General features: G+C 45.4%; 1 protein-coding gene across 3 annotated transcripts in view; it reads right to left on the bottom strand.

The window, feature by feature from the left end:
• The window catches only part of LOC118213397 (LHFPL tetraspan subfamily member 2a protein-like), a 53752-nt gene that overhangs the window by 14732 nt on the left and 22238 nt on the right, over nucleotides 1–16782 (bottom strand). For all 3 annotated transcript variants that reach the window (XM_035392308.1, XM_035392305.1, XM_035392307.1), the window contains exon 3: nucleotides 209–987. In XM_035392308.1, the coding sequence (XP_035248199.1) occupies nucleotides 209–620 (412 nt within the window). In that variant the 5' untranslated portion in view covers nucleotides 621–987. The remainder of the gene's footprint in view (nucleotides 1–208; nucleotides 988–16782) is intronic.

Raw genomic sequence — 16782 nt, 5'->3', positions numbered from 1 at the left:
ACACAACAGGTAATAAAACTGGAGAAAGTACCGCACGCAACTATGGTTCAGTTCAGACTACAAAACATCAAGAAAACAATCCTGTCAGGAGCTGTGTTGAGTTAGTACCGCATTGATTCACCCTGAAAAGATGAGACTATCCGCGGCAGTATTTTGGCGATAGCGTACGGAGAGGAGCAGCACAGCGGCGGGTGCGGGTGACTCTCACCTGCGATGCCCTGCAGCAGGCCGCACACGTTGAAGATGCTCTTCTTCATGATGCTCTGGAAGCACATGGTGAAGACGGAGATGAAGGCCACGGCGCACAGCAGCAGGATCCCCGCCGCCAGGAAGATGGAGGTGGCCTGCCAGAACCCGCTGGCGATCTCCCCGAAGTGCACGGCGTAGGGCCCGCACAGGATGCCCCGTCGGTGGCCCGTCACCTTGATGCAGCGCCCGTAGATGCCCAGCGTGGGCCGGTACGGCTCCGGGGTCCCGTGGTGCCCGACCTTGGCCTCGGGTATCCGCGGAAACCCCACCAGCCAGTCGGCGCTCATGAAGGCGATCAGCTCCCCGAAGGCCGCCACGATGCTCAGCAGGGTCCACAGCATGGAGCGGCACGTCACGATCACGTGACACATGGCGCCCGTCTGACCGAGGTCCACCTACGCGAGTCTGGGGTCCGGGGAAAAATCCGCCAAAAATCCCTTATCCTGGGGGCAAGCGCTGTATTCCTCCTCGGAGCGAGAATTCAGTTTGCCGGGAAGTAAAGCAAACAGCACAGTCAGGCGGGCGCTGTCCCCGGCTCTCTGGAAAATAATTAACAGCTTATCTTATCTCCCTCTGACGTCTCCCGTCGCTCTCTCCGCCCCCTCTCCGATGGCTGCGGCGACCGCCGGAGCACGCAGCAGAGGCTTCTTCACGCTAACACGCCTCTCGGCACACTACATCTTACTGAGGGAGGGGCTTCACAGCTCCCACGATGACATCACTCTGGGAACGCCACACCTACGAGAGAGAGAGAGAGAGAGAGAGAGAGATAGAGAAAGTAAGAGTGTGAGTGTATGAAGACTTGTGGAGTCAGAGCGGCAGGCGCAGGTACCTGCCTAAGAACAGCAATTGTCAGCTTGAGGGTTCCTTGCAGAGCACTGGCTGGACGTCTCCCAGCTCACTTCCCGCCTAACATCCATTTATCTACTAGCGTTCAAGAGAACCCCCCACCCCCAATCCCTATATGGAACATCTGAGACACTGTGCTGGGTCTGCTCCTTATTAACCCAGCTAAAAATCAAAGGTCCTAAGAGCTCTTAGGAACACTACCACTCCTCAGTTAGTCAACTAACACAAGGTTATTTGTTAAGGTCGAACCTTATTCCCTTATTAGTTCGCATTTGAATTGATCGAGTTACAGTAAGCTGAATAAACAGCAGTATGTGAGTAATCATTCCCTGAGCTGGGTACCTTAATAAAATGTCAAATAATGCTATTGCACTGTAACTACACGACAGTTTTAAAAATGTAGTTTTTTTCTCCCTTTGGCACATAAAATAAGCAACGTATATGTCACTACCAGTGAAGGAGAACATAAAGTCAGTGAACGGCTCAGAGCACTTTAAAGGCGCTGGATGGCTCCTGCATGAACACGTCCGTCACACGCGATCAGCTGAGCGATAGCGGCGGAGGCTAACGGCGCGCTAAGCGCAGAGCTTCAGGAAGGAGCGCACTGATAAAGCCCTCAGACACACCGGGACGGCCCGCTGCGAGAAGGCGCTCGCCAGGCAGCCCTGAATGGGGCGGACTGTGTCAGATCTCCAGAATCCGCTGCGCCTGGGCCTTTGAAGTAGGCCTCTTTATCGCTACTTTTGAAGTGCGTATGTTTTTTTTTTGTTTTTTTTTTCTTTGCGGAGGCTGACGTTCGACAGCTCACAAATCTGCCCGGTGTCTTGTTTCCAGCGCGCGCAGCTCTGCTTTGCATCAGGGACGCGCCGGGACGGAGGGAAACCAGAGAGACGAGGGGGGGGGGGGGGGAACAAACCCGTGCGGGGGAGCCCGGATCAACCCCCCCGCGCCACGGCCGAAGAGTCAGGCAGCGGCTGATAAGGGCGGTATCTGCAAACACCAGGTCACAGGCAACACTGCCACTCCCATCTGAAACCACGCTTTTCAGTGATATATTGGGAGCTGTACGCAGTAGAATAGCAGTACAAAATCATGTGTGCCTGCCTGTGCCAATCCACCATAACTTTAGCCTACATATAGTATTACTATGCGGTTCGGGAGAATCCAATCCAATCTTCCCTGAACTTCACTGACATGAAATGGCAGATAATAGCTCTGCTGAAGTCATAAAAAGATATCTACCGCGGGATATTGAACCTTTACTTAAATTGACGACTCACTGAGAGGCTAAAGTACCGCACCAAAAAGTGCTGAGCATCCATTACAGTAGCAAGAAAGAGTGCCAAGTATTGATCCTTGCAGTGGCTTTAAATTAGTGAACCAGCACAATGTCTAGTATTAATCATGTAAAGCAAGACCATAGCCAGCCATTTTCTTTTGTATTTTTTAGTCTACCGCTGCATAGTGTCCTTACTTGTGAATACCCTCATGTAGACCAGCTCTGTTGTTTTCGCAACCATGGTGACATGTTTAGTAAATACGGAGTAGATACGGAGTAGTATCAACATTAGGCTGTTTCTTTGTAAACTGAGGTTTGAACAAAACAAAATCCTGGCAGGTTTAACTGCACCATGAATTCACACCGTCTCAGTGTTGTGATGCAGCGGGTGTGGTTATAACAAATGAAATCTAATCTCCAGAGATACTCACAGGTTCATTCCAGCAGTTTCTCTGGAGTTTATCTAGGCTTTGCATAAATCTGCAGTAAAGCTGGGTTCAGGGCAGGACAAGTTTAATCACACATACCTTAGATACTGATACACTACAGCACGCACTGTAGTAATCCACCATATCACTGTTATTTAAGCTTGACAAAAAAAAAAAGAAGATTGCCAACAAACCTCAATTTTGGAAACTTTGGTATGGTAAAATGGATTCCATTGAACTACATGAGCCGATGCTGTAATACATGAAAAGTTGCTGTACGGCACCCATGAGAAAATTATTAAACCTAATGAATATGATCCCTTAATGACCTAATGTTACTGCTTGTAATGTGTCTTTATTCAGTTACAGCAACATCCATTTTCGATTTGAATAAAAACTGGAATTTCCCCCAATTTCCCATTAAACTTTAAACCTTAAATGACAAGGGGGCTCTGAGATATTTTTCTACCGCCAACACAACATAGGCTAAATACTACATGCTTTTCACCTCAGTGGCAAACACAAGCCATCAGATACCAGCTGGATGGGGGAATTTCCAGCTTTGAGGAGAGGTACAGTGATGCACTGAAGAATGGAGCTGAAGCTATGTGGAGACTGCCAAAAGCCAGTGGAGGGTCCTGTTTGCAGAGGGAGTTCATCCAGCTGTCCGCCTTTCCGAGGAAAAGCTCACACAGCGACAGGGAAGGTTTCTGTCACCTAGGGTACCTTACTTTTACAAGGCTGTCAGGCAAGAGGCTGTCCCCCATTCCTGCTTACATCCCCAGGTGTGACCCACGCTCCGCTTTCCTGTGCAAACACGACAGTGTTTTCACACCAGCTGCATAGCACATAAATTCACAACTCTGTAGGGGGAGCAGCCACTGAGCACCAGCTAGAGAATATATTAGCTACAAGCCTGAAAAACTTTAATACAATGGGACATTTTGGCAAAAAACAGATGTAAGGTGCACATTTTGCCCTTTCATATTTTACACTCAATTGAGAAAACAGTGCAGTCTGTGCAGATGTAATAAACCACTGCACTGTACATCCCTGTAAGAGAGTTACTGTAAGACAGGCACCTATCTTTGTACTGCCTCAGTGCCGTCAACAACAACGCTGATTTTTGGTGCTGTCAACACAATGCATCAGGCAACTGTAAATTCGGATTAATCATCAGTTGTTAGACACATGCCATGGTTGGTTGGCAAAAAAACAAACCCCACTGAATCGCTTGCCAAGAGATTCTGCTAGATCTCTGCATTAATGCTCTGGCTTTTACTCAGAGGCGTGCCTCAGCCTCTCTCTTTCATTTTATAACTTCTTACACATTGAAATTTAAAACTGCAAACAAAGCTGAACAAATAAACAAATCGAAACCAAAATCATTAGCATGGTCAATACAATTTACATAAATTCCATGTGTTAAGATATTGCGGCCAAGATTTATGTCTGGGTCTACTGTATTTCCTGTGAGAAATAGAATTTAGTTGAAACCGTGAAGGCCTACAATGTATCTGACAGCCATAGGGAATTGTACAAAAATCTGAAAAGTTGGGACGGTTTTGTCTATATGTGCAGAACTGTTACATGGTTCTAACAGAACGGGAACATCTCACTTAGATTTTGATTGCTCAGGCCCTAAAATACATTTCAAGAAAGAGGAAAGACAGCACCAATCCCTGCCGTACAGCTGGGAATTCATTTGGCAGAATGAAATTGACAGCGTAAGGGTTCTGGAATGCTCCATTGGGGAATGAAGTCACAAGGTTCCATTCTTTTTCCTTCGCTGTCCCCCTTAATGAAAATCCCAAACATAAACTCTACATTGTCTGGGAGTGTGGAGCCTTTGTTGGTGTGTACTGCTGACTGTCTGGTTCAGAGGAGTCCCAGATCATTTTCACCACGACCGCCCATCTCCCATTAGGGGGGGGGTATTAGCCCCATCTTAGTGAGGTCAGACCCAAGCGGAGCAGGCTGGAAGGATGTCATGTTTGTTTCTTAAATGAATGATGCCTTCTTGGCAGACCTTCGGGGGAGGGTAAGATTGTGAACATCTTAAGGGAAAACTTTGACCCGGTCAGTCTTTCACAACAAACAGCCTCAGTGTTTCCATCCCACCCCCTACCCTCCAAAAAAGGGGAACTATCCCTGATATCAGAGATGATCTGGGATGGTCTTAGTCAAAGACGACTAAGCACATATCTTGAACAATAGAGCCAGAGACGGCACATGAGTCTGTGCAGCCTTAGACAAGATCTTGAAAATGGGCCCCGAAATAATTAATAATAAAAATAATAAATAAATAAAAACCCACGTGGGGGCCCATTAACCATGCCAGGGGCCTAGGCATTCACCTATGTGCCTTAATGGACAGGCCAGCACTGAAGAGAGCCTTTCACAGCTTTGGAAAGAAACATTAACTGAACAACTGGCCCTCCAGTGATTCCATACTTTTAGATGCACAACAGAACATGAAGCCGTTTTACCTGAATGAAAAACAATTAGATTATTGTCAGTATACAGTGATGAATACTTAAGGTTCCATTCACAATATCACAGTCTCTGTCATCCCACTTAAACAGGGGTGAACCTCCTTAAAAATCTGAGTGTTATGCCAAGTGTAGATTAGTCATGGCATAACTGTTCTTAAACCATGCCATAATTCTACAGCTTACTAAAGGAGGTGATGGTCATTTTATAGTGGTCATAGCCACACTGATTTGCTTTTATAATATTGATACGAATATTAATATGAATAAAACATGGAGTGAGCTGGCACTGTGCAACCCCTAGCATGGGGTCACATACGTTTGTGGTTAAATTTCGGAAGACAAATTTCACATCACAGAGGATCTGTAATAAAGCAACAACAAATAGAACAAAACCACAGGGAAACTCAATGGGGGATTGGGGGCCTAGGCTGGATGTGACCTACTTTGGAGTTTTGACCCCTGACCTTTGACCTGGGCTCTCCAGGGTCAGTGGAATATAATAAGTAGATAATTGCAGGAAGGGTCATTCTAACCAACGGGGGAGTGAGTCAGACATGAAGAAGTTGGGCACATATTTAAGACTGGAGTCTTCCCTTCCAGTCAGCAGCCAGCATATCCTGCCTTGATCCCTATGTTGTGGTGACTTACAATGTACCTACTGTCAGTGCAATCGTGCAAACAGCTGTCCTGTTCCTGAGACAACCAACAGCCGATTCCAGCCACTGTTTCCATCGCCCAGTGTTTAATAAATCCATCAACTACTGGCAGACCCATAAAATAAAGTTAAAAAAAATATATATAAAACCAGACTGTTCTGAAAGATATTGTGTTGTAATGAAGAGGAGGTACGTTTGGTACCAGGCACAATATCAATCCAACTCCTCCACAGCTTTCTTTCTTCATTCATAATCCTTGCTGTTCATAATGAAATTTATTACCCAGATTGCCAAAAAGGGAAATTCATCAGTCAAGGTGTTCAGAGACATGGTTTTTCAGTAAGCAGTGCAACACTGCTTCACACATTAAATATGGCCTAAACCCTAAAAAGGTGTGCTGTGGTTTAAATTTAAAGACAAACCTTCATTTCCCACAGGCATGACGTTAAAATATGGAGTCCTGGTCAAAGCAACACCTTTCAGCTCCATGATGAGAAAAGACTGCAGGGAAGCAATAACTTCATGAAATAAGATCAATAGCGTTAATATCCTTCTAATTATGGTACAGGAAGCAATATTTGTGCAGGCACAAAAAAAAATTTACGATGCGCATAATTTTATTTCTGAGCGCTGCGGATGCTGACCCGTGGGCCCGGGGAGCCGTAAAACATAGCGCAGCTCCAATTACAGAGGCCTGCGTTCGCTTAGCGGACCGACTCTGCTGCCACCTGCATCGCCTCGTCGCGCGACCCCCTGACCCCTGCGGCAGGAGCCACACAGGCACGCTACTATTTGGCTGACCCCTCTTTCACTCAACTTCTGGTTCCAGGCAATAACGGGCCTAATGTGGGCACCTCCTTGCCAGCATTAGCTGGCTGTATGGCTAATTTTCAGGCCCTAACAAGAGAGTGTTTTAGTGCCGGGAGAACTTGCAAAGGCTCAGGAGCCAAGCTGGAGGCCCCGGTTTTATGACAGTTGGGTTTAATTGATGGGGAGTGACGGGGCATCCAAAGGTTTGTTTTCTGAGTGCCACGGCGTAATGCAGATGAAATGGCTGGCGAGCCCTTGAAATGAAGAGACGTCCCTGTGGCGCAACCTGAGGATCAGTAGCTCTTACTGTTCTTTCTCAACTGAAACAAGTGCCATTCTGAACATGAAAGCCAAGTTGTGTTTCAGGAAAAGAGATAACACCTTTGCTGACTGTAAATTCCAGTTACTAACAACATGCCAAGCCCAGTCCTAACAATGGATGATTCATACCATATACAATCTATGTTCAAAAGTTCAGGTAGTTAATCTTTACACGCAACTGTAAATATAGCTACATATTGGTACATGCACTATAGGTTGTCAAAACTCTAAGGTGACATATTAATTCCCCGAGTACCTATTATGCTCGTATTATGCACAGCTGTTGCTTCCTTATCATCTATGACATAATCAGGAACTTCCTTAATGGCACCGGGAAATGGAGCAGCCCTTGCTGCTGTAACTCTATACATGGAAACACTTGGTTTTGTTGGGTAAAATGCTTCCTATTCTCCCTGTTCTCCTAATAAACGATTGAATATAAGCAACAGAAGCCAAGGCAGTATGAGCAATAAATCATATTTTAGTACATTCAAGTTTTTTTTTGATACTTTAAACCACTAAGCTGACATTACAAGTAGTTGTGGTTTTTAATGAAATGGTGTTAACAATGTTATAACCAAACAATGATAGAAAACTAGGCAATTAAAATCTTAGTCACAACTTTACAGCTAATGCTTAAGCATCCACTTCCTGTGTATGGAGTAGGCAGTTGAATCTTTACATACACTTGCACCTAAAAGAGAAAGTCAGGCTTGGGGACTCGCAAACGGCTGCAGACATCTTCAGACCCCACTGCCATGAGTGCATATGAATGACACACACTATACAAGGCCAACTTGTCTGTTATTCCACCACAAGCTTTAGTGCCATTAAGAGTCTCAGGGAGTCTGAGAAGAGTGAGGTCATGTCTACAGGGCGCAGAACAAAAGGGTCAATGTCTTGGTTCAGACGATGCGTGGAAACGGATTGCGATCCACAGAAGGTTCCATCATTTGCTGCCGTGGTCCACCTGGGTCACAGGAGTCCACATGGGCATTCCTCACACCTAGGCCTCACACCTAGGCAAACAGACTATTGGCCATCCCTGTGCTAGCAGCCTGTGGCCATCTAGGAACAGCAACAGGGGACTCAGCTGCACAACCACTCAGTCCCTTCTGATAAATATCGCAGCATGTGTGTGCCAATCGTTTGTGCCAACAACGGGTGTGCAATTCAGAGAGAGGACGTGGGAAAAGGCTAAGGCTAAAGGATAAAAGACACCTAGTCCATACTCTAAGATCCTTGAGAGATGGGCATATGCTCGGTGAATAAGTAGCGGATCTTTCCTAACAGCAGGGTATAGTCAGTGCAGCCAGCTCCACCAAAGAGCCACCAGAGAGGGAGGAACAGCGAGGGTGTGGCCAGGACCCGCAGAGTCTTTCAGCCTTCCTCCAAACAGGGTGCACCCGCTGGGTTACTGGAGGTCATCCACTCCTTCTAGGTCATGCTGGTAAAAGCCTGTTTTTTTTTTTTTTTTGTTTTTTTTTTTAACAACTTTCAGGGAGAGCCCAGAAACGCTCAGCTGTGCTTGTGCCCTGCACCCCACTCATTCACGGTCAGTTCACAGGAAAAAAAAGGAAGCCCTCGAAGAGGGAACGCTTTCCTAGCAACTCCAAAACAATTCAGGATTCACTACTCAAGCACAGAGTGCAAATAGCCCATTACATGCCAGTTTTCCCCAAAATGACTGAGGGAATTTATTTTAAAAGCATCTGTTCAGATTATTCCCGTAGATCTCTGGTTTCCTGGCTAATCAAACCTGCTTTAAACAAAAGCCTTTGAATTGGTCGAAAGCTTTGAATGTAAACACAAGTAGACAGCACACTGAAACCAGAGCTTATCTTAAAGACTGTCACTTAAACTCATTTGAGGAGGCAAGGTATCTTTCAACCATCAACATTTAGCCAATCCATATGGTTGGATTCCTCTGGGTTAATTACATTAGCAATAGAAACACCACAACCCCTTTCAAGAAAGTGCGCCATGTTTTTGTCCAGAACCTTTCAGGGTTGAAACAACAACAAGGCTATGTTACTTCAATAGTATAACTACAATTCAAACAATAACAGTTATTCTACGTACTCAGAGACTATTCCTTCAGATAAAACGCATGCCATAAAATGTGCAGCTTAGGAACAGTAATGAAAAAAGGGGAAATGTTTTCACTGCACCCAAAAGACTATAGAGACTTAAAGAAATGAAGTAATGAGGGGAAAAAGTCTTCCCTAAAAACGATCATTAATATTGCTTTTCTGCTTTCCAAAAAGAGTCCTCTGTAGACACTGCTTTTGTGTCAGACAGAGGGCTCGACAGAGGAAACGGCCCCTCTCTCCAGCCCGGGACTGAGCCTGACAGCCCGGACACGCCCACTGACGGGCTCCGCATGGCGGCCATATTTCACAGCAGGAACTGGGTTAAAACAACAAAGCTGCAGTCAGCTAAGGCTGGGCGCTGGGGACTCCCCGGAGCGCTGGGAAGAATGTTTGTTTTCATTCATACATTTCTGCTCATCATAAAATGTCTGGGTGCCGTTTCGATGACCGTTAAGGGCCCCCGCCGAGGAGCACACGCCCAGCCCCCCTGTGATGGAGGGGCTTTTGGGAACGGCTGCAGGGCAGCGGGTCTCCCCCGCTGATGCTCCAGTAAATTATATCGAGGGTTCACTTTTTTTACTCATCTGTTTCTCGTGTAAATCCAATGGTCATATAACGACCACAGAGCACCTCAATGGGGCTAGACTTTGTTTGGCTAGAATTGGCAACTGAACTACTCCTGAAATATTTTTCACAAATATTTGGGTCAGTTTTCACTGAACTGTAAGGCTCTATTTTGAACTAGTACTAAGTGCATGTTAAAATTTCCTATTGTATGAAAAGCAGTGCATACAATGATGGTGGGTTGGAATGATAGGATTAGGTTCCATTTAAAACAAATACAACAGCCATCGGTATTAGGTATCATACGATACTCCCTCTTTTTTCAGCACACTCAGCAAAGTACTCATTTAGTCTTCTAAGTTCCTCTCTGGCTTTTTTCCCTCTGAAAATAGGGGGAAAGGCCAGTTTTAAACTGGCAGTCGCTGCTACGTATTGAGTTCTGGGTGAAGGGTGGGCCGAACCTTATCTAAGTAAGACCTGGTACTCTAGCTGGAAGATCGGTTTACAAACACGGTGCGTCGAAGCAGATCCACTCATGCCGCAGTTCCAACAATCGATTCCTTCTGGCAGCTCCCATCTCAGATACCGCAAAGGCTTTCACTTCGAAGAGGGGAGATCGGTCAAACCAGAGGCAGGAGGAAAGATAAAAGACATCTGAACACCTAGATGCATTTAAGGCTTCCCTCTGGTCCTGGCACTCTGAATAACTGAATAATGCATTTCAAATGGAAGTCTGCGCATCTCCTAATGGCAAGTCGAGACCAAATCAATAGTGTCGCGCTGATGATCCGGGAGGAATACGCAGTAACGCACACGTAGGCCTGTGCCAGATTTGCCTTCAAATGAGCGGTTGCTACAAAATATACGAACAGAATCTCCAATACAAAAATTTCCCTGCGCTGGCACGACGGCTTGATGAGGCCCAAATTGAAACGGCTTTCGCGGTGGGACAAATGCCACACATGTGAATCTCATCTTCTTTTTATTTTCTCTCCCTTTCATGGCTATCCGTTTTTCATAATATTTTCCAGTTCCCCCTATGCCGGGAGGAAATGAATGTTCAACTCGGTACTGTTCAGACAGACTCCGTGCACCTTAAGTGCAGTGGAAGAATACAGCGACAATGGTTCTAAAACTTTGTGTACAGCAAACGTATTAACGACGGTAAACGCTCGAGGCGTGTGCATGTGCTGCAGGCCTACCCACCGCACAGCGTCAAAGGCCTTTTGCATCCGCCACTTTGGTATTACATTACATTACATTACATTATAGGCATTTAGCAGACGCTCTTATCCAGAGCGACTTACACAACTTTTACTTAGCACTTTACATTGTATCCATTTATACAGCTGGATATATACTGAAGCAATGCAGGTTAAGTACCTTGCTCAAGGGTACAACGGCAGTGTCCTTACCCGGGATTCGAACCTGCGACCTTTCGGTTACAAGCGCAGTTCCTTACCCACTGCGCCACACTCCGTCCTCCGTCCACTCCGATGGTATCATGTGTGTTTGTGTGTGAGCGCAAGGGCTTAGTAGCACAAACTTTATCAGTGTATCCAATACAATGCTAGTAGTATCGCAGCGACTTCCCGGATTCAATGACAGAACCATTGATCTGTTTCCAAGAAATCACTGTTTTACAGACGCACAGGCAATACGTCCCTGTCCAGTCTATACTTTTGTTACAACACACGAGACTGAAGCAAGGAACCCTGCATTCACGTCTGTTGCTTGTTCTTCAGATAAAATGAGACGTGCAGTTCAGGCTTTTTTTATTGAGTATGTGCCCATTCCTGGAGTCGTGAATGAATATTTGTATTGAAACATCCAAAGCATGTTGGAAAAGAAAAGAAAAAGGCCTACTTGGGAGACCCTCCTTCAAACCCCCACTTTACAGTAACCCCCCCAAGCTGATTAACCGACAGAAACACTGAGCACCTGAACTTAGGGGCTTCTTCCAGTGAACGCCTAATAGCCGTTTTCTCGCTGGAAAGAAAAGGCAGTAAAAGCAGCAACACGACGAGGCCGCGAACCAGACCCAGATTACCAGCCGTCATCAGCCAGCTGTTCAGACGCTCGCTCGAAGGAAAGGAGCCCGTGCTTTATTTTCCACCCTCGAGTGCGTTAACGCGCACCTCTCATTACGTTCTGGGAGGAAACGCGTAAACAGCCCCAATCTCGGGCTGCCAATCAGCAGCCCTGTAATTACCCCTGTAGGACCGCCACCCACCATGGAATCCTACAGCCCTGGAGACCCTTCCCACTGGAACCCCTGCAGTGTGATTTCAATGTGCAGGGCTGTCGCATAAGAAATTATTTTAATTCTGTTTTTCTCATCGAATCACACAAAGTCTAAGTAACAGAATCACTTTTCTATCCCCAGGCTTGTTAATGCAAATAGTTGTCTCACAATTACATAAATATTGTTATTAAGGGTAATGTTCTACAAATGTAAATGAAAATGCCACTTTTTATTTATCTTTTTGGTCAGTTTCGAAGTTGACAAGTGTTTATTGCATCCTAAAGTAGGCCTGATGCAACTGAGAGTAAGACATGGGGAGCTATGCCACATCCTACATACAGGCAACCAAGAACAAGCTTAACAAAGTGCACTTATTCACATCTACAACCTGCATCGCCCTGTATTTCCAACTTGAATCTAACACCACCTCAGCCAATCGAAGTAGATTTTTTTCCAATGTCACAGACACCCCTTCACAAAACAAATGCATATGGAGCAGGGGTACCTGTCAATTCAAGAATGCTTGTCATAATGATGACGTGGAAATATAACGCATACAATGTTACGTCTGCTTGGAGAAACCAACCTTTATGCTGAAGACAAAGGATGAGTGCTCTTTCCTTACAGGAAAAGTAAAGAAAAAATCATTGTCATCCAGTTGACCAAATGAAGAATTAATTTTCCTATGTAAACTGGAGCCATGTTAAGCAGTTAGTAGCTAATAGTAGTCTGCTTATATGAGCAACAAATTGTTAAGCTGTTAAAGTTATTAAAGCAGTTTCAATGTCCCAACTGATCACAGATAAAACCTGTACTATTCAAACAGACCTGTGATGTGTATAACATGTCCAAATGACGTAATAAACAACTGACCCCAGAGATTAAAGAGAAAAACTTTTTCCCACAAAAAAGCACTAAAAAGTAATGACATAAGTATAGAGAACATGCCAAATTTACCCACACGTCTCATCTGCACACAACTTACTCTCATTCAATCAGTTGTAAATTGCATTACTTTTCAGGTATTTTGTTTCCATGGATGCACAACTACAGAAATGATGATTACGCACAATTGCCTATTCCCCTGGTGGTTAAATGAAATCATTTAAAAAGTGACTCATCTTTCCCAAGTCTCTCATACAAAAGCATGACAGGGAAATCTTTTCTTGGGCTCCAAATAAAAGCACAAACAAGACCATTTCAAGTAGACTGAAGGACACAAAAGCCCTTCACTTAACAACATTAGCTGAGGGTATTGCATGAAACATCGGTGATAGAATACAGCACTGAAATACAGTAACTGGGTGACCGCTAGATGCTTGTGAAAAGGATGTGCTGATATCTCATTCATCTAAGGTGTATCCCCCTGACATGGCAATCCAAGGAGTCACGTCTCCTTAAATGAATGAAATTATACTACAAAAAAATCCACTAAAGCCCAACAAATCACAGCACGCACCAATTATAAACACAGCTGCTTTCCACAGTTGAAGGAATAAATGGAAACACCATTATTCTGTCCAAACTCCCCGAAAGAATATTGGATCCATTATTAACAACTCTGCGTATTAACAGAGCGTAGGCAATTAGGAACCCAGCATGGGATTCCCATGGCTTTTTATAACACCTCCATTAGCAAGTGGGAATGTGTGCACTGCACCGACACCTTCCACTCATTTCAAAATCATACCACCAAAGCGTCAATCAATAGGCAAAACAGATTATTTTGCTTTTAGTAGAAAGCCAGGCCCTATGCACACCCACCCCAGGTCCATGGCATGCAGGCTGTAGATGTGTACATGGGCTAGCCCTTACAAATAAATACAATGCTCCACAAACTGATGGCGTGTGTGATCATAACTGGCCAGTTCACCATCAGTAAAGATTAAAATAATATTATCAAATAATTCTTAATAGAAATGGCTTGTGGCATAATGAATCATTCCAATGGCAGCATTTTCCATGATGTAAAAACAGTAAGATTCGGCGTTTGCCTTTAATTCACCAGGACAAAACAGATGTGTGCTGAATGGTCTGCTCCAGTCTCTGCCTCTTTTGAGCATGGAATACCTGATCTTCAGCACATTTCTTCTGTATAACAAAACATCAACCCTTTATTTCAATTATGTCAAAATGCGGCGGGTTCCGCTTGACCGAGAAGAGCAGACATGCTGAAGCCATCAGGACCCATTTAATGAAAACAGAGTGGAAACTGAAAGACTGGAGGAATGGAAAAACTGTGCACTTCAAGCTGATGACGGACTCCTGACTTCATCCAGAGAGGGAAATCTTAAACATTTCATTCTGCTGGACAAGTAGCCTATTTGGCACTGGACTCCACCATCTTCAATATTGTGTACCTCGCAACATTATGGTCAGAGATAAACACAGATAAGTGATATACCATGGAACCATCCCTTCCAGTCAACAGACACTGCACTGGCACGGTGGCCCATCCGAGGCTGTGGGGCTCGTCCGTGCACTACAGGGTGGCGCCTTCACCTAATGAGCCACCCAACAACCCTGAGTCAACAGACTTTTTATCTCTTGATTATTTTCATCATTGTTTTTAAGACACATAGTCCATTAGCCTCACATCAGCTTACTTTCTTTATAGTTAAGAAGATGAAGTCTTGTTCACTGTACTCTTCTGGCCAATAAGCATTTCTGACTCCTCCCAGCCACACATGGTTTGAGTTTCTTTGGGCCCAATGGTCCAAAGACAGGAGCAGCAGTTGACCCTAGCTGTCCATGTGTGTCAGACCCAATTAAATGAGCACAGATTGCAGATGGACATCCCAGTGATGGCCCAGCAGGGATATGGAAACGGGTCCCAGCTGGAGTCTGCAGAACCTAGGAGCTAACACAGAATCCCTCAGCACACGCCCTAATCCCACCCCGCCTACGCCCCCCAACCCTTCAGCAAACTCTCAGGGATTTACAGCACATGCAGGGACACTTAAGATTTGGAATATGCTCCATCATCGTATTTTAGAATGATTTCTAGAATGAGGGGGAGAGGGGCAGACAATAAATCTGAAAAATTTGGAATCTGCATTTGGAATGGAAAATCAGTTAAAGGACACCGTAATGTGAGTTCTTCCGTTAGTAGTAGACCAACAGGAGGATACAGATGGGAAACGCTGTGATTGTCACGTGTCTGTATGGGGTTCACAAGCATTTGCCACATTACCCTGCCTGGGGTCTGAAGCAGTTTGAGACCGTACAGCCACCTGTAGTATGATGATGTCGAGCGCTCCCTAAAACTTGTTTCTTTCGTAAAGCCCTGATAAAGCTCAAATGATGATGCGTTGACATCACAGGGAGTAAAATGTGAGTATGAAGTGTGTGTTTGTTGTGCGAGTATGAGGCCCAAGCTTTCCTTGTTTCATTTGTGTCACGGTGGGAGGACACAGTGTGGGAAAGAGAAGAGTGATGAGCCCAATGCTACGGGTGAGTCCTCACTGATGCCACTGCCTGTTAGATGTAAAATTCACAATAGCTGATCCAGACTGTGGCCCAGGATGCCCATAACATGCATAAGAGATGAGGGCACAGGTATTGAAGCAGGGGAGAGACTAAGCTTGGCCAAGGGAGGGTCTTAAATATCACTGCTCATCAGAAGAATGTACACACACAAAACCCACGCAACATGGAGAATAGGTCAACAGCCCCCTCCTCAACTTCCCTCTCAATCTGGGCCGGCCCCAGCTGCTGAGTATGGCCCCCTGGCCCCGTCACCCCCACCCCCAGCACAAACTCAATCACCGCCTCCATTTTTATTCCATTTACAGGCCTGAATAGTCATTTCACCCCCGAACATCTGCTAATCACATCCCCACTGGTCGCCAGGCTCCCTTCACTCAATTAACCCTGCTGTAGAGCGGGGGGGAGGGGGCGTTGATTCATTCACTCAGGCTTAGCAAAGCCACAGAACTGGGGAGGGGGGGGGGGGGGGGGGGGGGGGGGGGGGCACAGCTCCCTTCAGAACTTCATTAAGCGTTGCGCATGAAGGTGTACTAAGTAATTACTGATTCCCTCAGCTGTGAGCTCCACTGTCAGCCCTGGCTCCCCAGTGTTCGGTCTACCAGCAGACTGCTCAGAGAGACCAGGCCCTCTCTTTCCCTCCATGACTACACGCAAGGAGGGCTACAGCCACATATTCACTGGAAAAAGTTCACGGTGTATTCTTCAACGCTGTATAAACAAGTCTAAACCCTGTGGTTTAGCAAATACGAAAAATAGAAGACACTGCTCGGAGAAATACTAGAAAATGACTGTTTTCAGCGGGAAATGGAAAGCTGACATTGGAATAAGGCCTGAACATCTGTTTAAGCGTTCATAAAATAAACACAGTTATTTCACACTCTTTGCTTTATGTATGTGTTATTGGCATATACTCACATGTGGGGAAGCGGTGATACTGCAACTAACACCAAAACACTTAATATTAGGCTACTTTTAAATGCTCCCAATAAAGACGTTTCCTTCACAGAAGGCAAAAGCCAGCATCATCTTTGTAAATGGAAATATGTTTACATTTGCAAGAACCACAAAGGCCTGTGGAATCCACAGCAAAAGAGCAAACAGAGATATAAAGAGGGGATGCATCTGCAGTACCAGATTGCCTGGTCAATGTGTGAGGTCTGCACGACTGCTCTACAGGGAGCGGAGAAGGTTAGACTGGACACTGATCTTGAGGAGAGATCTTTCTCAGCCGTTTTTCACAGAAAGAAATTCCCCAGAGCTGCTATTCTGTGCATGTTTTAGTGGTCAGAACATTGTGATACAAT

The sequence above is a fragment of the Anguilla anguilla genome, chromosome 14 (assembly GCF_013347855.1).
Source record: "Anguilla anguilla isolate fAngAng1 chromosome 14, fAngAng1.pri, whole genome shotgun sequence".
Classification (NCBI taxonomy): Eukaryota; Metazoa; Chordata; class Actinopteri; order Anguilliformes; family Anguillidae; genus Anguilla; species Anguilla anguilla.
Note: the sequence above shows the minus strand (reverse complement) of the source record. Positions and strands in the feature narration are given on the sequence as shown.